General features: G+C 58.8%; 1 protein-coding gene across 3 annotated transcripts in view; it reads right to left on the minus strand.

The window, feature by feature from the left end:
* Positions 1–304: 304 nt before the first annotated feature.
* The window catches only part of TOM1L2 (target of myb1 like 2 membrane trafficking protein), a 117,666-nt gene continuing 97,553 nt past the window's right edge, over positions 305–20,417 (minus strand). Inside the window, exons 8-16 of one of the 3 annotated variants that reach the window (XM_054571132.1) lie at positions 17,303–17,436; positions 15,129–15,177; positions 14,627–14,750; positions 12,983–13,100; positions 11,876–11,951; positions 9,178–9,243; positions 3,214–3,273; positions 1,357–1,393; positions 305–464 (exon numbers count right to left, since the gene is read on the minus strand). In XM_054571132.1, the coding sequence (XP_054427107.1) occupies positions 316–464; positions 1,357–1,393; positions 3,214–3,273; positions 9,178–9,243; positions 11,876–11,951; positions 12,983–13,100; positions 14,627–14,750; positions 15,129–15,177; positions 17,303–17,436 (813 nt within the window). In that variant the 3' untranslated portion in view covers positions 305–315. The remainder of the gene's footprint in view (positions 465–1,356; positions 1,394–3,213; positions 3,274–9,177; positions 9,244–11,875; positions 11,952–12,982; positions 13,101–14,626; positions 14,751–15,128; positions 15,178–17,302; positions 17,437–20,417) is intronic. The other 2 variants (XM_054571130.1, XM_054571131.1) reach the window with 2 other exon arrangements.

Here is a 20,417-nt window from a genome sequence, read left to right on the forward strand (position 1 = left end):
CCTTCTCTGCGGGTCGGTGGCCTTGCCTGAGGCTGGGCCCTGCTGCCCCATCCTCCTGGGAGGAACTATGAGCAGAGGGAGCCTGGGGGCGGGAGGGGCCCGCGGCCACAGTGACACTGTCGCATCATCCGGAGAGAAGGTGGCTGAGGCTGTCCTGACCAGTGGGAGGCCTGGGAGCAAACGCAGCGGCGTTTCCACAGAGAGCAGTGCAGGACTGCAGGGCCGAGCGGGAACCGGGGGCAGGAGGGGGCCGGTGCCTGGTGCGGACAGGGCGCGGACGGGAGAGCCCTGCCTTCAGAGGAACTGCAGACCGGCTCACAGGGCGAAGAGGGCGTCTTCTGACCGCTCGGGCTTCTTCCGGCCGGTGGCGCCAGAGGCCGGGGCTGGGGCCTCCACGGGGGGTGAGGGGAGACTGGGAACCATTTCAGCAGCTTTAGCTCTTTCTTCAAGGAACTTATCAAACTCTGCGATATGAAACCAAGGCAGGAGCCAGGATTGGTGGGCAGCCAGGCCTGCACAGAGGCTCTAAGAGCCACATCCTCCCTGCTCCCCACCTGGCACCACTCGAGCCCACAGGGCCACCCCAGCCTGAGCCCCAACCCTGGGCCCACTGGCCTGGGCCACCAGCCAGAGCCGGGGTGCCTGGGACCTGGCTGGATCGCCCGCCCTGTCTCCAGGACGAGTGGGGAGCCCGGCGATGAGGGGTGGGGGGGGAGGACAGTTACGTTCCTGTCCCTTTCGGTTGGGAGCTTCTCCACGCTGCCGGTCAGCACTGGAAGCAGGGCAGGGAGAGCTGGAGGGGTGGCCCCACTCAGCTTCGGCAGGGAACCCCCAACCCATAAGCAAGTTTCTGTGCCTGAAGGGGCCTGGCCAGATGCTCAGCCCAAGTGAGGAGGCAGCACGAGGAAAGGCCAGCAGCCGAGGTGGAGGGGGAAGGGGCAAGGGAAGGGGGCAGTGCAGGGACCGAGATGGGCCTCCCACGTGGCCCATTCGGCTGGGTCTCCAGAGGGAGGCCCCAGGACGCCAGGCCTGGCCGTGGCCGGATGGAGCATTTGACGGTGGGGCAAACTGCTTAGGAGCACAGGTTTTGGGGTCATGCTGACATGGGATGGCAGTATGTACCTACTACTCACTAGCTCTGTGACCTTCTGAAGGTCGCACGCTCTTTCTGACACTTCCCTTTACCAGCATGAGGCTGGGATGGGACAGACTCTCAAAGCTCCTGCCCCAGAGGCCCGGCACCAGCGGGCGCCCAGCAGCTGGGGGGCCAGCCTCTGTGTGCGCCCGAGGCCTGGGCGAGCAGGCCAATGGGCAGGGTGCGGGGGCGCCGAGGCGGCGGGGACAGGCAGGCCGTACCTTCACTGGTGACGCCCTCCTCCAGGTCGTCGCCCTTCTGTGGGAGGAGCAGAGAGACCCCATCAGGACCTGCGGGCCGCCCCTCACCCCCACAGTCCCAGCTCCCGTGCCCGGTCTGTGACAGCCAAGTGCTGTCTTATTGGAGAAACAGAAACAGTTTTTAAAAAGCAAAAACAGAAACCACGTGAGAAGGTTCTAGGTTTTGATTCTCCAGAAGGGCCCAACAGAAAAATTTTTTAAAAAGGTGCAAGCTGGCTCTCAGGGCGAGCTGCAGGGCGGGCCCACGGAAGGCCTGTGCCCACCCATCTAAGGGTGAAAGGTTACCCACCCACGAGGCACGCCCAGGCCCCCTGGAGCTCCGTCCTCAGCACCGCTCGCAGCCAGCAGGCTTCTGGGAAGTCGCCATCCATGCCCGCAGCTGGGGACCACAGAAAGCCTGGGAGGGCCAGAGCCACGGAGCCACAGCACAGGGCCTGGTACCGGGCCGCGCCTGCAGCAGAGCACTGCCCGGCAGGAAGCCACGTCCCGGGCCGCCCAGGAGCTGCGCCGGCCTTCTCCAGAGGCCCAGCCCCAGCCCTGCTGCTGCTCCTGCGGAGCCGTGCAGGCTCTGCCTCCTCTTGGTAATGAGAGTGGGTGAGCCTTGGCTCTGCGGGGAGAACACGGTGGCCACGGAGGCCTTGCTGCCTCACCGGTGACAAGCAGAGGGCCAGAGGGAGGCGGACGAGGCCCTGTGGGGCGCAGGAGGCCACCCTCCTCCCTGGCTCTGCCACTGGCCTGCTCTGCAGTCCGTCTGGACCTTAGGGTGCCCCTTGCGGAGTGAGGGCCTTGGCCCTCCTGCTTCGCTGCTGTGAGTGGACTCCCTTTTTCAGGTATTCCCTTGGGAAAGGCACAACGTGGCACCTTCTTGCTCCCATGGCATGGCACCTGGGGGGCCAAGCCTGTTGCTGGGAAGCCTGGCCTTCCAGGGAGGGGGCCCAAGGGGCGGGAAGCCCTGTCTCAGGTCTGCTCCCCTTGTGTGTGGGGGCCACAGGCAGCCCACAGCCGGCTAGGCCGGCTGTGGGTAAAGGCCTGACAAACTCTGGGGAGGCAGCTGGGAGCAAGAGGCGAGGCATCTCCAGGCCTGGGGAAGAATCCAGCCAGCTCCAGCTCCGGACCTTGGGCAGGCCCTTTCCCTCCCAGAGGGCTTTTCTTCATCAGCCTTCAGGCCACAGCGCCCACCCGCCTGCAGCTCAGGCTACAGAGAGCAGAAGTGAGGGAGGGACCCAGAGGGAGGGCTCGACCCGGACGCCAGCCTTTCCCAGGGCCTGCTGCTTGTCCGCCCACCCTGTCTCTGCGGACAGAGACAACGGTTTCTGAGGCAGGGTTCTCTTAGGCCCAAGACAGAAGAAGATGCTGGGAAAGCGACGTAACAGTGGATTTAACAGCCCAGTCCTCTGTATACGTCACAACGAAAAGAAATGAGAAAGCAAAAAACAGACTCCCCCTCAAAAACAGACTCCCCTACAAAAAAACAAAACAAAAAGAAAACAAAAACCAAAAGAACCCAAGCGCACACACACCTGAAGTTGAAAAGTAACTGGGGAAACGGAGGCGTGTTTGGGAGCCAGCCGGAGCTGGCTGTGTCCCGGCTCCGCCGGGCGCCTGGCGGGCTGGGGACGGGGCTCTCGGGAGCTCAGCACAGCCGCCTCCGCAGGCTCCAGGAGCCGGCCATGCGGCAAGGTGCCCGGACCATAGGAGCCACACCTGCCCCTGCCCCCTCCTCCACCCCACTCCCCCCCGGGAAGCAGCCCCCTCGGGCTGTCCCCGCGGCCTGTCCTTGCCACACCCCACACCTGAAAGAGAAAAGTCGAGTCTCACCAGGTCCGTCCTCAGCCACACCTCAATGTCGTCCATGACAGAGGGCTGCGCAACGGGGATCTATGGAGGCGGGAAGCAGCAGGCCAGGCAGCCGCACAGCCAGGCGGGGGGAGACAGAACACCAAATAAAGTAAATCATCAAAAGCAACCCCCAAATGAAACCAAAACGCACACAGAGCAAAAAGAAAACAATGAAAACAAAAAACGCATTGGCACAGCAGGCGTGGGCAACGCGAGGCAGCCACAGGAGATGACAGGGGAGGGCAGCAGCGAGGAGGCCAGCGAGGAGGCCGGCGCGGAGCAGCGGGACGGGCCATGGCGGGGAGGGGGCAGCACACGTTCTTGAGATGGAGAACTTTTTGACTGCGGTGTCAGTCGCACACCGGTCTGCAAGGCGCCCTCTAATCTCAGCAACGCGCAGCCCCTGCGGCCGGTTTTGAACTCATCGGTGATGACAATTGGAGGAGTGCTGTCTAGCTGCTGTTGACCCAGTCCTTGGGGGGCAGGGGTGACCCAGGAGCCACCCGTGGCGGTCGGCCCAGAAAGGAGGCTCGGGTGCTCAGGCAACCCCGCAGTCCGCCAGGGAGTCTGCCCAGGGGGCCGCTCGGCCGGTTGCTCACTGACAGTGTTTCAGGGCATGTCCTGGTGCATCTCTGAGTAGCAGGGAAGCACTGGGGTCTAGGTGTGGCCTCTACAAGATTGCACATCTCACCACCAACAGAAACAAAAACAAAGGCTTCGATGACAAAGGGAGGGACTGTGGGGCTTTAGTCATCTTTGTGTTTCTTTAGGAGACTAAGTAGTCTGAATGCAATGGCTTCCTTTAGTCCTGCCCCTTCCTCCAAGCTTTCGGTGATCAAGAAGTTCAACTGAGGTCTGGGGAGCAGTGGGCGGTGGCGACTGGGCTCCCCAGCAAACGAAGACGCACCCTGGGGGTGCCTGAGCAGGGCCCACATAGGGACACCCGCCTCTGACAATGCATTTGGCTAGAAATATTTAAGCTGCTGTCAGGCATGATGTGAAAAGGAGTAAAGGTAGCCTTTCACCCCCAGAAGTCACATTATGGAATGGTGGCTCCCAGCCTAGACCATGAGCTGACCGGCCTTACGCGACGAGCTCTCCCTCCCCAACCAGCCTGGGCTCCGGAAGTGTCTTCAGGTGGCTCACTCACAATCCCACACTTTCTAGAAGAACTGCCAGCACTGAGTCCATAGCTGGCTTCACCCCAATGTCACAATCTAGGCTAAGAATAAAATAAGCAGTAAGAGGACTCTTTCAGAACTATGCCAAATCTAAAAAGCAACACTATCTTGAGAGAGGAGAATGAAGACTTCCCAGCACTAGCCCTGCCCTGCTGGGACAAGCCACTCCTCAAGGCAGACACCTGCCACTGGCGGGTCCGGGGAGGGCACTGGGCGGGCAGCCCCCCACGCATGCCAAGCAGGCAGGCGCCTGCACTGTGGCCGCAGGCCTCGCACGCTCGTTCAGCGAGGCCGGAGGCCTCTCCCTCCGGTGAGCTGGGGCAGCTGCTGTGCTTGGGCCGAGCTACAGACCCAGCGGGGCAGGCCACACACACTTAAGAACAGCTCAAGAGTCTGTTTTTGTTTTCTTTCTTTGACTTACTAAGGACTTAAGTATGTTGGAATGAAAAAATATCAAGGAGTTCAAATCACCCTGAAGTGACTCCTGGAGACAAAGAACACGTGACGCTTGCCCTAGAGGTCACACGAGCCCAGAGGGGCTACCAAGAGCGCTGACGGCAGCACCGCCTTCCCCCCTAAGAGAAAGCAGCAGGGCCTGCAGGGTGCGCCCGCGCTGGCCGGCCCCGCCCTCACACACACCCGGGCCAGGGCATGCCGGTTCTCACACCTTGATGCTTCTACGTCAGAATGCCAGGCCCCTGGGAGGGTGTGTGCCGTGCCAGGTTCCCAGAACTAACGCTCAGAAAGTCTGCCACGTCTTCAAAGAGAAAACAGCCGGCAGCAGCCGCTGGAGGGCAGGTGGGGCTCCTTACCTCCCAGCCTCAGTGCACCTAGGAGAAACGGAAGGTCCACGGGCCTTAAACCTTCAGGTTTAGCTTATGATTTTTTTTTCTTTTGTTGCTGTTCAAAAATAAGTCCCCTGAAGCCGGGGATCATGCTCCAGGTTTACTCCTTTGAGAATTAATCCTGCAAAGCTGCATGCTCAGAAAATAAACACCGATGCTGGCGAAACCCCTCACCCACTACAGAAAGGTCCCCTAAGGCTGGGTCAGGAGACCACGTTTCCTCCGTCTCCTAGACCTCCTCACACACGCAGGGTGCTCACGGAAAGGCGTCCTGCAGGCCAGGCCCAGCGCCCAGTAGGCGGGTCCCGGCAAGCCCCTCCCTCTGGCATTTTTTCTCACCAGGGGCTCCAGAGGCTCCACCTTCCTAAGAAGCCTCCCAGCCCCAAGCCTCCTGTGGACAGGCAGGAGGAGGGGTAGGGGCTCAGGCAATTCTTGGCCTCCGTTTCCTCATCTGTGAAACAGGATGATAGCTCAGTGGTATTTGGTGTTCACCATCCACAATTCCAAGTCCTTTAACTTCCAGGCAGGTGTGTCTGTTTCTGGATTCAGAAACCCAGGGACAGCTCTTTGAGGCAGACACGGTTGCTGCAGCAGCAAAGCGCCGTCCCGCCCGCTCCTGTTCCAGACTCACAGCTGTTCTCTCTTGTGGAGGAACAAGTGTTCAGGAAGCCGCTCCCCAGCCATGGCTTTTAAAGATACTGGAAAGACACCCGGGGGACCAGAGGTGGCGATTCACCACATTAGAATTACTCTCTACCCAGCCGCAGCGCCAGGTCTTTGGATGCATGCGCTGACTAGATCAGAGGCTCAAAGGAAAAGAATCTTCTCAAAGTGAGAGGGCCAAGTCAGATGCCTACCAAGACTCTGAGAATTGCTACATAAAAAAAATCCCTGTGGGGAGGGTTCTGAGACGGATCAGTTTCAGATGAGGGTCCCCGAGCGACAGGCTGGCTCACCCAGCCCCTCTGGAGTGTTACGCAGGCGCCTTCCCTCCCTAGTGAGCCAGGCCTCAAGTCTCCATTGCAGATGCTTAAATCAATCTTTTTAATAGATTGACTATCAGTTGTTAAAAAAAATTTAAAAAGAAACCAAGAGATGTCAGAAATTACTGGAACTGGCTCCTTGGAATAGGAAAGGCACTGGGCCTCAGGGCTCGAATCCCAACTCCTGCAGCCGGGCCAACGCTGAAGCCTGCAGAAAAGGCGGCAGGGGCCGCCCTGAAGGTCGCACACTACCTCAGCTACAGGACCCCCGCCAAATCAGGGCCGTAAAGGTCACTCCTGGGTGCAATCCCTTCTCGGATGCAGGTGCCCTTAGACAGACCGAGCTGGCGCGCTGCCCCACCCACGGGGCCTGGAGGGACTGCCAGGGAGGGGAGGACACTCCCCACCCAGCTGGTAGAAGCAAAGGCGAGGCCTCGCTGGGAGGAGGGGGCACCGGCCCTGCCACTGCCCCGTGGCCTCGGGCACGTCACTGGGCCCGAGGCCTCACTGTTCTCAGCCATCAAATGAGGGCCCGCCCAGCTTCTCCCTAAGGGACCGTGGGCTCTGTCCCGCCGTGGTTTTAGCATCTTCTGGAGTCATTATCCAAGCTGAAAGCTGGTCCAAGGGGTTTGAAGAAGAGCAAGTTTGAGGAGGGAGCCAGAAAGGAAGAATGTGAAGAGAGAAAGATAAAAGAAGTCCCTCCAAGAACACCCGCCACGAAGACCAGGGTCCCGGGTTCATGCCCTCCGAGCGCAGGCAGGCAGGGCAGGCTCGGCAGAGGCGACCGCGAGGGGCGCCCAGCCCATGTGCGGAGTCCAGGAGCCGCTGGCAGATGGGGACCACAGTGGAGGGCGAGCTCTCTGCTGTCAGCTGCTCCTCGCTTGCCTGTGGGCAGGGCAGCTCTGCTTAGGGAGCAGGAGGTCACCTGCCCAAAGGCAGGTGGTGCTGCCACGAGCTTGGTGGCAGCCGGTGGGCTCTCTGACCTCGTGCTGGCTGTGTATGGGGTCCTCCAGGTCTGAGTAGGGAGCCCTCACCCCCACCCCAAACCTGGGCTTTGGCAGCAGCATCTTTAGACTAACCACTCCTGCTCTTGCTGGGACCTACAGACATTCAATTCCAGTTTCCATGGGGGACACTCCTCTCCAATCACAGCTGGAAAGAGGCCGGAAAGAGGCCCGCAAGCTGGAGCGGGCGGGGCGGGAGCGCACGCGCCACATCGGCAGTGTCTGCACAGGCTGGGTCCTGACGGTTCTCGGGCTTTCTCCAACTGGCAAGGGCCTGCTGTTAACTTTGGTGCTGCAAGTCCCAGGAGTGTGAGGGGCTGACTCCCACAGCGCCGACAGCCGAGGAAGTCTAGCGGTCTGATCTCCAGTGCCGCAGGAGCCGTTTCTGCGGCTTGGGGCAGGGTGGGATCCTCTCCCAGGCTCCCACTGCACACCGACCTGGGGCCCGTCGGTGAGCCCTCTGGCTTCTCTCGATAGTACAAAAAGTTTCCAAATAAAGAATCTGTACCTGGGGGGTTTGGAAACACTCAGGGTTCTACACTACAGGAAATAAGGCAAAGCAATTAATGTACATCGTTTAAAAGAAAAACACTGAGCCAGGCAGGAGGCACCAGGTTAGTGGTTAGTTGGGCTTGTTTCTGGGGAGTCAGAGACTGGAGCTCTAGGAGGAGACAGGGTAGTTGGGGGGCGGCCTGTGTGGGCAGAGGCCAGCACCACCCCCAGCTGCCAAGGCCACACTCAGGGTAATTTTTGTGGGCAAAACCTTTTTTTTTTTTTTTTTTTTTTTTTTTTTTGCAGGATTAATAGGCACAAGGACGCATGGCTGGATCCTCCCAATTTGGACAATGGCGTGGACATGGTCTCCGGGAGCCCTGCTCTGCAGCCAGCTGCGCTTGTGGGCCAAAGCGCCAGCCCGCCCTTGACGCAGCAAACGAGGGGCTCGGGCAGCCCCCGACTCTAAAGCCGGCCGTGGGGTCTGGCAGGCGGAGGGAGCCGGGCCCCCTGGAGCGAGGCGCGCAGAGGTCGCCAGCTCCGAGCCCAGGGCCCTGCCCCAGCACGCTTTCCTGGCCTACGGGCCGCAGCCTCGCACAGTCCCGGAGGATCAGCTCTGCTTCTCCCCCGGGATGTATCCAGTGTCTCCCTGACTCCAACTGCAAGCAGAGGCCTCTGATTTCGCCGCTTTTCCCCTCTTTCCTCCTCTGCAGCCCCCCGCTGCTGCGCACAGATCTTCGATCTCTACCTTGGGTGTGAGTAAGGGCTGTGGCTTCGCTGAGGGCCACAATTGCCCGCCCCAAGGCAAGCGGCCTGGAGCAGGGTCACCCTCTCTGTAGGTACCGGCTCAGGGCCACCTGACCAGAAGAGGCAGGAAAGACCCTCCCAGGTCTGTGTCCCAGGAAAACTTTACTTCCTGCGAAGTGCATTTATATTAAACGCTGTGGCTTCGTCTTTTTATTCTGTCCCTACTGTTTGTGTGTCTCTTTGAGCAGTCTCAGATCCTTCTGAGGGACACGGTGGCACAGGCCACTGCTGCCCTGTAGTAGAGCAGAGCCCATCAGCCAAGGACTGCCAAGCTCACTGGCTGCAGGGGCTTCGCCAACTGGGCAGGAGATCTGAGTCTCTTCTCTGAGAAGCGAAAGCCACAGCAACTGTGCCCATCTGGGAAAAGTGAGCGCTGTGGGCCTCCCTCACTCCTGAACACGCGCAGGCCCTAAGGCCCCGCGGCCCGGACCTCAGCAGAACACCTGAGCAGGTGTTTTCTGGGGCTGGACGCCTATGACTTAAGGAGAGTTTACAAAGATACGAGGAGAAAATTTGGCACCCAGAGAGGAGGAGAGGATGGCCTTGTACTGTCTGACTCACAAGGGCTTAGCAGGTGACACAGGTAAGCGCTGGGGGGACAAGGGGCTGTGCTCAGCTGGTGACCTCTCACCATTCCTTGGGTTATGAGCCAGCTGTCTATGGGCTCCAGGTCAGAGTCCCCACCTTTAATTCTCTTCTGGATGGAGGACAGAAAAGTCCCAGAAAGAAAAGTCACAGCAAGGCCACTGATAAAGGAGCAATAGCACATATCTCACGGAAACAGAGGAGCCCCGGTTCAGAGTCGATCATGTGTCACGTAAGGATACGTGACCCGATGCACCCCGCCCCCCGCCCCTGGGCAGTGCGTCCCCCTCACCTACCTGGAAAATAGAAGTTTAGTAACCGAGAGTCTCAACAGGGCCACACACACGCAGCCAACCACTCCTGCGCCGGGAAGCCCCGCAAGGCCCAGAGCTCACCCTGGGGCCTCTCCCAGGGAGGGCTCCGCGGTGGGCGGAGCGCCGGCTTATCAAAAAACCAGCTTTTACAAAACCATTTCTACTTTTTTCTAACTTATTTTTGCTTTTTCTTCCCTTTTCCCTCCTCAGTTACCTGTGTGTTCTTTTTTCAAACTCATAACTTAAACTCTGAATTTGGATATATTACCTTTTTAAAAAATTGTTTTTTAATCCTCCCCCAAGGATATGTTTATTGATTTTAGAAAGAGAGGAAACCGGGGAGAGGGAGGGGAAGGGGGAGAGGGAGAGAGAAACACTGATCGGTTGCCTTCTGTATGTGCCCAACTGAGGATCAAACCTGCCGTCAACTGACCTCCCCAGCCAGGGCACCTTTTTTTTCAAATGATAGAAGCGTTTAAAATCAAGACAACTGAATCCGGTCGCACTGTGGGGGCGCGGCTGCACAACACCCCCGTGGCGCGCTCTCACTCTCCCTTCCGACCCGGTTCTCATTTCCAGGCCGCACGAGTCAGCGTGCGGGGCAGCAGAGCCTGAAGATGCACGTGAGTCAGTGTGTGAGCACAGAGCAACACACACAGACACACACAGAGACACACAGAGACACAGACACACACACAGCGACACACAGACACAGACACAAACGCACACGGCGACACAGACGCAGAGACACAGAGACACAGACATACCCAGATACAGACACACAGACACACAGAGGCACACAGAGACACAGAGAGACACACAGATGCCCACAGGTTCACACACACGGGCACACGCAGGCACACAGACACAAATATACATACACACACAGACACACACGGACACACAGCTGATCGAGCCCTGCTTCCCTGCACTGCCTCACTGAGCAGCAAATGTGAAAAGCAATCTGTCTACCATCACGTGGGAACCATGCCGGGGTCATTAAGACCGCTGCCAACAGAGACCGGCCAAGCCACACCCCAGAGGGTGACGGTGGGCTCGGACCCAGGCGCGGGCACTGACGATGGCAGAGCTGTGGTAGGACAGCACGGCACGGACGTGCGGGCCCTGGAGACAGAGCGAAGCAAACCAAGTCAGCCTGGCGGAGGGGCCGCGCGGGGCCGGGCGGAGGGGCGCCCCCACCCGGCAGGGGTCTGGCGGGCCCTCAGCCCGGCTCCCCAGCGCCCTCCCTGCATTAGAAGGGAGGACATTCTAAGTAATGGGAGAACCAGAACCATGGTCACTGCACAGATTCTGGGGGTCCCGGCTTTGGGTTCAGGTGGCACTGCCGACCCTTCTGTGGAAAGGCTGGGTATTGAGAGACCAAGGCCATGGGGCTGGCTCTCCTGTGCCCCCTGGTGGCCAGTGCACAGCCTTTCTATCAAGACAGGAGGGTGAGGGGTCCCTGCCTCCCCCCGCCCACCCCACAAGCTGTCCAAGGTGCCCAGGCCGCAGCGCTGCTGCCCCCCCCCCCCAGGCCCATGTGGACAGGGGCCGCCGCAGGCCGGCCTCCCCACACAGGGCACAGACGAGCCCGCCCCTTTCTAGCTGAGCTGGGCAGCCTTTGAAGGAGTCCCAGCCCCCCTTCCCCCACCCTGGCAAACAAGCATTCGTTCACACAAGCCCACATCCATTTCTTAGCCAAAAGGGAAACAATCTCAGGAGAAGCACTGAGTCCTTTCCCCTGCGAGGATCTGAAATCCTACAGAAATCAGGGTGCGTCTGGGGCTCTAAAACTGCCTCCTTCCACGTCCAAGTCCCTCTGCCTTCAGCTCCGGTCCTTCCAGACAAGGGACTTCCCAGAACACCTTCCTGGCTGCCCCCAGCTGCTCCTCCCACACCTCCCTGCCAGCTCCCCAAACAAACCCTGACCATCAGCTCCCCTCTGATGAGGTGGGTGCTGCTCCTCAGGACCAGTGGCCAGTGATCAGCACAGCTGTGGCTCCGTCAGCGTTTCCCCTCCTTCCAGACAGCATTCCTTTGCCAGAGCACTGCCCATCCCCCCACCCCGAGCTCTGCAGCATCTGAGGAGAGACCCGCCTGGCTCCACCAAGGTAGGAGGAGCAGCATCCTAGAGCTGGGCCTCCCAGGAGTGCACCTCCACCTGCTGTCTACCGGCTGGGTGCCTGTTTCCTCTCCAGTGTCACGGGAAAGCTGACCCAGGGTGTCACCATGGGGTGGGGTGAGAACCCCCTGCGGAACACGGTGCTCTCCTCCCAGTCTTCCCCAGTGTGTCCCGCCCTCTGTGCAAGCCAGCCGCTGCGAAATCATCCATTTAGTGTCTTTAAGGACAGTATTTCGCAGGCAGCTTTACCAAACTGCCTGACTTCCCCTCCAGAGGCCTCCAGGCAAACACTCGGGTTCATGACCTACCACTTCGGAGATCTGTTTCCGACCTTCTAGAGCAGAAGCGAGTCCTCCGACAGCCTGGGGATCCTCGTAGGTTACCCTGGAGGCGAAGCAGCACAGGCAGAGTCAGTGCTCTAGCCGTGCCTTCCGCACACGTCCTTGGCGCTCGGGCGGAGGCCATGCTCGGCTGCTGGCCTCACTGCTACCGAGGCCAGGAGGCCCGCCGGGGCCCCGCACCAGCCCAGCTGCTCATGTCCTCAGGGGCCAGGACGCCACGCGCCTCCAGGTTACTCTTGTAACAGTTCGAGGGCACCTCCGAAGCTCAATGACAGGATGTCAGAAGTGCCCCGAGACTGCTCAGAGGGAGAGGCGAGATAAAGGCCAAGGACTATGCCTTCTGATTTTAAAGGCGGCAGCGGCAGTGGGGTTTGGTGAGCAAGGTCCAGGGTGGGGGCCTGTCACTGATTCTGATGGGTGTCTTCCTTCGCTCTCTGACCCCTTTCACTGTATCCATTCCAAAAGCAACGTTTGAAGGTGAAGGGCACGTGGGGCCTTGGGATCGAGGTCAGCCTGCTGACTGCGGAGCACGGGACCCGGCACGCTGACTGCACTGGTGCCGAGCGCCTGGGAAAGGCTGGGAAAAGCGTTCCCCCGACCCGCAGGCGGAACGGAAAGCGCCTCCCTGAGGTGCAGGGCATTGTTTGTTTGGGAACGAACCCCTCAATTCCACATGGCTCGTCCTGGCCAGGGCCGCGACAGGGGAGCCCCTGCCCACGCTCCGGGCAGGAGAGCCTCGCAGCTCGAACTCAGCTCAGTGCTGCCTGGCTGCGCCCTCCTGGCTCTGGCTCCTCGCGCAGACGAGGTTCCCGCAGCGGCGGCACAAGCCGAAGGAGCAGCAGGGCGCTCTCTCGTGACTAACAGGAGAAATCCCACTATGACCGACCCCCAGGCGGGCGGGGCTGGCCTTCGGCCAGCATCTGTGCCTACTGCCAAGCCCTCACAGCCACATTTCACAGTTCTGGGCAGTCCCAGGCCTCGTAAATACAAGGCATCTTTGCGCTGGCCCGTGACCAGGCCCAGATCAATCCTCCCCCAGGATCTCCCAAGAGCCACAGAAATGACCCTACGTACGTCTTGCGTTGCTCAGCCAAGGAGTTCCCTCTCGTCTGGGCAAACATGTCAAAGCCATCATGAGGATGACACTGCTGGAGTGAGCTGAGGGTGCCACTGACACTCTCTGTCCCCAAGTCTGTGGCAAAAGAAACAAGGGGAGGATGAGAACAGAATGTGGATCCTGGACTCAATGGAGGGTCCCAATTCAGGATGTCGCTGAGAAGCTCAAAGTGTGGGGGTGGTAGGCAGGGGACAGAGGACTTTCCTCAGCACCTCCAGGCCACCACGCACAGGAGCAGCCACGGGTGTGGGCCCGATGGAGAGCCACCACTGGCCCATGAGGCGCTCTGCGTGGGGAGGCCGCTTGGAATGACAGGGAGACTGCTCGCGGTGAGAAGGCGGGGCCACCCCCTCCGCCCCCACCCTCCATCTTTACCTGGACCGCCCACCTTAGGGGCTTCCTCATCAACTCAACGGGCGTTTAAGGACCTGGGCCATTTAGTGACCTGCCAAATATTTCGCAGCTCCCCAGCATGTTCAGAACTAGAACCTGAGTGGATCAAATTGAGTCTGATGTGGTCCTTGGTCTCAAGGGGCTCACAGAGTGGGCAGGAGACAGACAACAGCCGTACTTGGCTTGAGATATCAGAAAAAACCTCCAACTGAAACAGGACGGGTCTTTAAGGACAAGCGGGACTGTGCTTCGGGGAGCAGCGGTAAAAGGTGGGTGGGGCCAAGGGTCAGCGCTTGGGAGCCGTGCGTGTGTGTGATGAACGGCGGGCACAGGGGAGTCTGGAAGGGCAGGTGCAAGACGGTCAACGCCCGGAAAAGGGGCTGATGGCAAAAACATCAGGCCTTTCAACGAAGGGAGGCAGCATAATTTAACTTGAATTTTGGATATTAAATCCAGTAGCCACATGTTGGATGGATGAAAGGCAGAGAAACCAGTTCTAAAAGATAGACGCGTACAGACAGGAGATTTAAAAAAGCCAAAAATAAGAGCTCATTTCAGTGGAAATGAAATGAAAGTAGAAAGGTAAATCTTACGCACTAAGAAACATAAGAGAAAGAATTCTGAGAGGGCCACACTTGTTATTTCAATGCTCTAATTTGGTTGCACGTTGGCGCCACGCCCAGCGTCTGCGGCACCTGGTCACACACACTCTTAAAGGGAACGACCGGAAGAGCGGTGTTTCTGGTTTACAGTTCCAGACGGTGGAAGGCTGTGGGCTGGTGCTGGGTCAAGGACAGCGAGAGTGTCGCTGCTGTCACTTCCCATTGCCAAGCCTGTGGCAGGCACCACCGGTCACAGCCTTGTCTTCCAAGCCCTGACGTGGCTTCAGCATCCTTCTTAAACCTGTGTTCCTAGCAGCCAATGAGCTGAAGCTTATTTGCCATCCTTGGCCTAGTTGACATAGAGAAGGAAATCACTTCAACCATAAGGAATATTTCAGAGAAAACACATCAGCCACCTTTCTTTTAAAAAGCAAACAATTTCCTATTCCTTGGAACTCCCCCAATCCCTGCAATCACTGTCCCATGGGCTCCCCAGAAGGATCTCTTCAGGCCTTCCAACCAAGACAAGGAGAGGGGCCTCAGCTCAGCTGCACAGGCAGGGAGTGGCGCCAAGGAGGCCATGTGCGCCCCCCACGAGCTACTCACCCAAGCCAGCGAGCTGGGATGAGAGCGAAGACGGGGGTGCCGTGTTCCCCACCATGGGGCTCACCACGGCTGGAGACCCTGGCCCCAGGTCTATTAAGTTGTCTTCGGTCACTTCGTTCAGCACCTGTTGGAGCACGAGACCGTGTGTGCCAGTCCCCAAGAACAAGGCCCACAGGCACCGTGCAGGGTCCCAGCACTATGCCAATGCTGGGCAGTGTCCCTCCCTGGACATCAGGGGTCCCCTGTGGGTCCCGGCTATTGGTGAGCCCCGCACCCCCTCAGAGGATGCAGGGCTGGGTCAGTCACCAGGACAGGGCAGGGGCGTTGCAGCCACCCTCCCCCCGGGGCTGGGCCTGTTAGCTCCTGCTCAGTGTACCATCAACCAGAGCCTGCTGTTCAGTTAACCAAATACTTAAACCCAGTAGAAGAGAAAACAGAGGTGAGACCAAGCTGAGGCAGCTTCTGGTCTCCAGAGACGAGAGAATTCTGAAGGAATACTTACTCCATTAGTGGCATTTGGAACCAATCGGCCAGACCTGTATCGCTCGAACCTACCAGGAAGGAAATGCAGAGTGAGGAGAGGGGGCGAGGGGCACTATGGTGCTCACTGGTCCTGTGGGGAGCTTCTGGGGACGGAGCTTCCAGGAAGGAGACCACCCAGGCCCGTCCTGGGGGCTGGGGGAGCAGACCCACGTATACGCCGCACCGTGCTTCCCCCCGGCTGGGGCTCCCCCAGGGAGGACCAGCCACCGGCCTCACCCACAGGCACCCTGACATGAGGGAAGGAGGGAGTTGGCTGGCACATCCAGGGGGCCATTAGAAGCGCCCCCAGCCATTCCCTCCCTCATACCCTGCCCCAGGTGTCCCTCTTGCCAGTGGAGGGGGAGGTTGGCCAGCCAATTACCTGAGGGCAAAGCCAGGTACCAGGCCCTATTTCACAGAGGGCAGGCACCTGGAGGAGGGAGACAGGCACAGGCCTCTGGCCTGGTGAAAGGGTCCCCGGGAGGGGGCGGCTGGCGGTGTCTGCACCCAGCTTCCCAGCCCGCTGGTGGCAGGCCGGCCGGGGATGGGACTTGGTCCAGAGCAGCTGCAGGAGCCCTCCTTTCTTATCCACGTCATTTCATGCGTGGGTGGGGAGTGGAGAGGGCAATCGTGAGGGTGTTTTTGGGCTGCTGCTGCATTTAAAAGCCCCCAAATGCCAGGGGCAAAGAGGCAGCTAAGAGTCGCCCTGCACCTGTACCCTGGGGAAACCACTCTCCTGGAACCGCTCTCCACGCCGGGCGCCGGTGTGCCAGGGCCACGCCCACAGAGCAGGGGTCTCCACAAGGGACAATCTGGTTAGGACACGTGTGCCAGCTGCGGTTTTAAGACTCGCGTGGTGGACCCCACTGTCTCCAAGGAGGAGCACCGATACACCCGAGGGCTTCCTGCCCCGAGTGCCTTTCGTGCCCCGTCGGGCCAGGATGGCGCTGTGGGGCAGCTGGCCTCGGGCCTGACTCTGGGTCTGCGGTGGTAACACTGGGACTGGCTGAGTCGGCGAATGCCCACAGTAGCTCCTGTCACCCTGTCCTAGAAGGGGCTAAAAGGGGCCTAGTAGGTAAGAAGTCAAGCCCATTTAAAGTGGAAAAAATAGAAGCACACAGCAAGACCAAGAGGTCCTGGGCTGGGAGGCAACGCACTGCAGATTTGCTCTTGTTTGCCAACGGGCTCACCCCTGGGTGGCCCTTTCTTCCTGCAGAGGTTTCTTCACCTGTCAGGTGGACACAAGGCCACCCTTCCCTACTGCCACAGGTGGGGCTGAGATAAAGCCCAGGGTTGTGACAGCCGCAGCAAAACCTCTAAGATCCCAACGCAAATAAACACCTGTCACACTGACCGTAACTGGTGCCCGACTATCACGCCCGAGTCAGCAACGGGCAGGGCTCCAATTCTCCAGGGGACCTGGGGCTTCACCTTAGAAGAAGGTTGGCCCGGTCAAGGTGCCTCCTGGGCTGACACTGGGGAACTTAGGTCAGGGGCCCCGGAAGGCCAGAGGTGCCCCCCCAGAGGGAGGGATGGACACGAGCTCGCGTCACAGCTCCCACTGAACACTGCGTCTGAGTAGGAAGCTGCGCACGTTTTCTGGAGAGAGGCTTTGAAAGGGAGAAGGATGTGGAAGTTTGTTACCTCAAACCCAGAAATGGTCTGGCTGAGGAAAGGGCCGAATGAACGTGCGCGCGCTTCCCCCCACAGCAGCGTGCCAGCGGCACTCACGCCCTGCCTGCTTCTGAACACGCTAGACACAGTGATGTCTGCAAAGGAAGGGGCAAAAGCCTCTCATTTTAGGGATGAAAAAGAGAAAATCTTTTTTCCTTAGTAGAGATCCCCGCCCTTTAATCCTTTCCAAATTCAAAGGCTCTTCGCAGCAGGTGCAGAAGCTCCAGGGCCGCCCCGCCCCCCTGGGCTGGGCTGGGGCGGGAGGCAGAGCAGCCTGAGGCTCACAAAGGGCAAAGACTCGTTCTGCAGTCACCTGCCTGCTGCTGGGCTCCCTGGAGAACAGGAGCATTTTCCCTGCCATCTGGGGACAAATTAGCATCTGTGATGAGGATTTCTCAAATCTGCTCTCTCCCTTTTGTTTAAGACAGAAATCCCTGTGGTGGCGACAATCTCTCCAGGGGAGAAGGAGCCGGCCCCCACCTCTCATATCTGAGGAAGACGTTGTTGAGGTCGTCGTTGACGTGCAGCAGCTCCTCTGTGACCTCCTCGTTGGACACGCGGGAGATGAGCTCCACGACGCGCTGCTGCATGGCCCGGCAGGTCCGGTTCAGCTCCTAGGGGACACACACCTCTGGCCACCTGCTGGCTGTGCTTTTTGTCACATTTTATTTCTTTTGGGAAAACGTGTACTGCTTCTTAAAAGTCACAGCGCAGGTACATTCTTGTCCACAAAGGCAGGCGTGTGCAGGACACAGGGCAGAAGGCCCCCCTCGGCCCCCTCGGAACCCAAGGACGGCAGTCCCTTCTTGCAGACAAATGTCCACACTACAGACTGTTGGGGTCCCGAAGTGCATGTTTGTACAAACCATCTTTTTAAGTATAAGACACGGTTCTTCGCAGCTTGCCTTTTCTCTTCAATAGACTATCCCAGACACCTCTGCCCATACTTCATACAGACCGCCTCATCCCTTTGTGTGTGTGTTATAACGCACTGCGACATTCTTCTATTTTGGGGCATTTGGGTCAGGGTCTCTCTTTTCTGGCTGGCCCAATCAATGCAGCGATGGACGTCTGTGAACATCCACGCTCGTGCATTTGCACCAGCACCTGCACGGGACAAACTCCTTGCAGTGGGGCTTCTTGGGGGAAGGGTGGGCTCACGTAGGAAACTGGTTGGTCAAAGACCCTTCAAAACCTTGAGACCCGTTTAGGTACTACACTCGCAGCCGCAGCAGCGTGGTTTAGGACACCACTAGGTGTTCAGTGCTGAAGGGTGATGAGCATCCCAGGCTGGGTCCTGCAGGTGAGGGCAAGGCAGGGGCTTGAGAGGCCCACTCGCTGCAGACGAAGTGGGTCCTGGCCCGCCAGACAGCAGCGTGCACGCGGCTTCGGCTGCCTCTCCCCTACGGCCGCTCGGCCTGCGGGGCCCCTTCCCAGGGAGGGGGGCAGCTGACCCTGTGGGTCGGCCCAGAAGCACCCCATGATGGCTGTATTTTTCAAGACATAAGGCACCTCGATTTAAGCAGCTGGGTATCAGAGTCTGGTGTTCACCCTAAAGACAGAAAGGCTTCATCTGGAGATTCTTGGGCTTGCTGAGTCCTTGGGCTCTGTGTCTCCGGTTATGGAAACTGCCCTTTGCCCGGGTTCTACCCTGGTGCTGGCCCTCTGCACAGCCAGAATGGGGCTGTCGGTCTCTCTGGGTCAGCAGGGCCAGCAAGCCCACGTCGGGGCCTCCTGGGTTTTCTATGAACGTTCTCACTCTTGGTTCTCCTGTGACTACCATTCTAGATTTTGGAGGAGGCAGGATCGTCCCTGAAAAAAACCAGATACTCATAACCCCTCTCTCCCTATCCCAACCTGGTGCTTCAGCTACTAGCTGTACCCAGGCCAGCCCACCCCAGGCAGGTGCTTACGGGCCCGCAGCAGTGGGGATGCAGAGAGGGGGCAGCCAGAGCCGGGCTAGGGCCGGGAGGCAAAGGATGAGGGCCTTGACGCTCAAGTGCCCTGGACCCTCAGTCGGCCCACACCCCCGGCTCCCCAGGCCTCGCGCTCTCTGGGCTTGTTTCTCCCCGGGCACAGCAAGGCGGGTAGAGAAACGGTGAACCCCTGCAAAGGGTCACCGAGGTGGCTTCACGGCATGGGGCTGGGGGTGCCCCGCCCTACGGCAGCCAGGACAGTTCTGCTTTTATCCATTTTAAACATTTTGGTTCTCTGTAGTATTTTATTTGTGGAGAAATGGGTTCCAATACTTGACAGAAACGTTTGGAAAGTGGCAGACGATTTCTGAGACCTTTGCTAGTAGTAACCCTGGAGGAAAACGGAGACCCCAGGGCACGGAGTGCAGTGATGTCGCAGAGTGCGAGCTACAGGATCGGCTGCTTCAGCCCGGCCGGGCGCCTCTGGGGTGGGGCGGGGGTCGGAGAAACAGCCCCGGCCCCACAGGCAGCGGGCGCCGAGCGCGGCCTGGGCTGCTGAATCAGGGACCTCCGGACAGGTCTCTGCGGAGGAAGCTTTACCATCTCCGTGCTTTAACCTGGTAAATTACCGTCTTAAAATACAATTAAACAGGAAGAAAAAAAAGCAAAATATTGAAGGAGAGAGGAGGACCAGAACATTACGATTTCTGCCACTGCAAACGCCAGCTAGCAGCTTGCACAGCCTCCCCAGGGTCAGCCACAACCAGACCTCGGCCAGCACAGCGGGGGATTTCCCTCTGCCTCGCCCCCACCCCCACCCCTCCAGACAGCAACAGTCCCCACCTGAGGACCCGAGAACCCACTGCTTGCCCAGGTGGCCCTTCCCACCGGGGGCAGCAGCTGGGACAGGAAGCTCGTCAGTGCTGACAATTTCAGCGCTGGCCTCCTCCTGCGTCTGGTTCTCGGCGGCGGGGGAACAGCTGGCACTGTGCTCTGTGCAAGAGCCCTTCACCTATCACAGCATCGTATTAAAATAGCCTCTCTTTTCTAACTGCTCCCAACACCTTTCTCTTCTTCCAGGGACACTCACATGCCCGCCTCACAAAACCAAGTTCTAAGGAGCATGGAATAAGGTCCTGAAGGTCTGCTTCCTAGAACTGCAAAGTTCTAGGAAGAAGAAAGTGTCTGTTGAAGAGAACAGGGAATAATGAAGCTAAACATGGAGAATAAACTAGATTTCTCCAGAGAGAGAAAATGGCCTGGCCATCGAGTCTTTTGTTGAACTGAGATGCGGGAAGAAAGCAGCAAGAGGGGGAGATACCTCCCAACTGCTGCTTGAAGCAGCAATGTGGAGGGAGGCTTCTTTTCTTATCTGATGGGTGGTCACGTAGGCATGCTTAGTTTTGGCATCATTCAATTAATTGAAAGTTGTTATTAATTGAAGACAAAGTTCAAGAAGCTAGTCTGAAAGAGACAGAAGGTATCGAATGACAGCATCAGGATCATTAGAGTCCAAAGAGTCTGACTTGCAGGCTGCAGCTAAGCGCATGCACGTTGGCAGACACAGCTGCAGAACCTCCTACGTCAGGCCTGTCCCCACGTGCCCACGCACAGGATGGGGCAGACACGGCTCCGCAGCCACAGGAGAGAGAGATGAAGGGTTTTCAGTGGATGTCTCC

The sequence above is a fragment of the Pteronotus mesoamericanus genome, unplaced genomic scaffold (genome assembly GCF_021234165.1).
Source record: "Pteronotus mesoamericanus isolate MK-2021 breed Mesoamerican mustached bat unplaced genomic scaffold, CSHL_Meso_final contig_22, whole genome shotgun sequence".
In the NCBI taxonomy this organism is placed as follows: domain Eukaryota; kingdom Metazoa; phylum Chordata; class Mammalia; order Chiroptera; family Mormoopidae; genus Pteronotus; species Pteronotus mesoamericanus.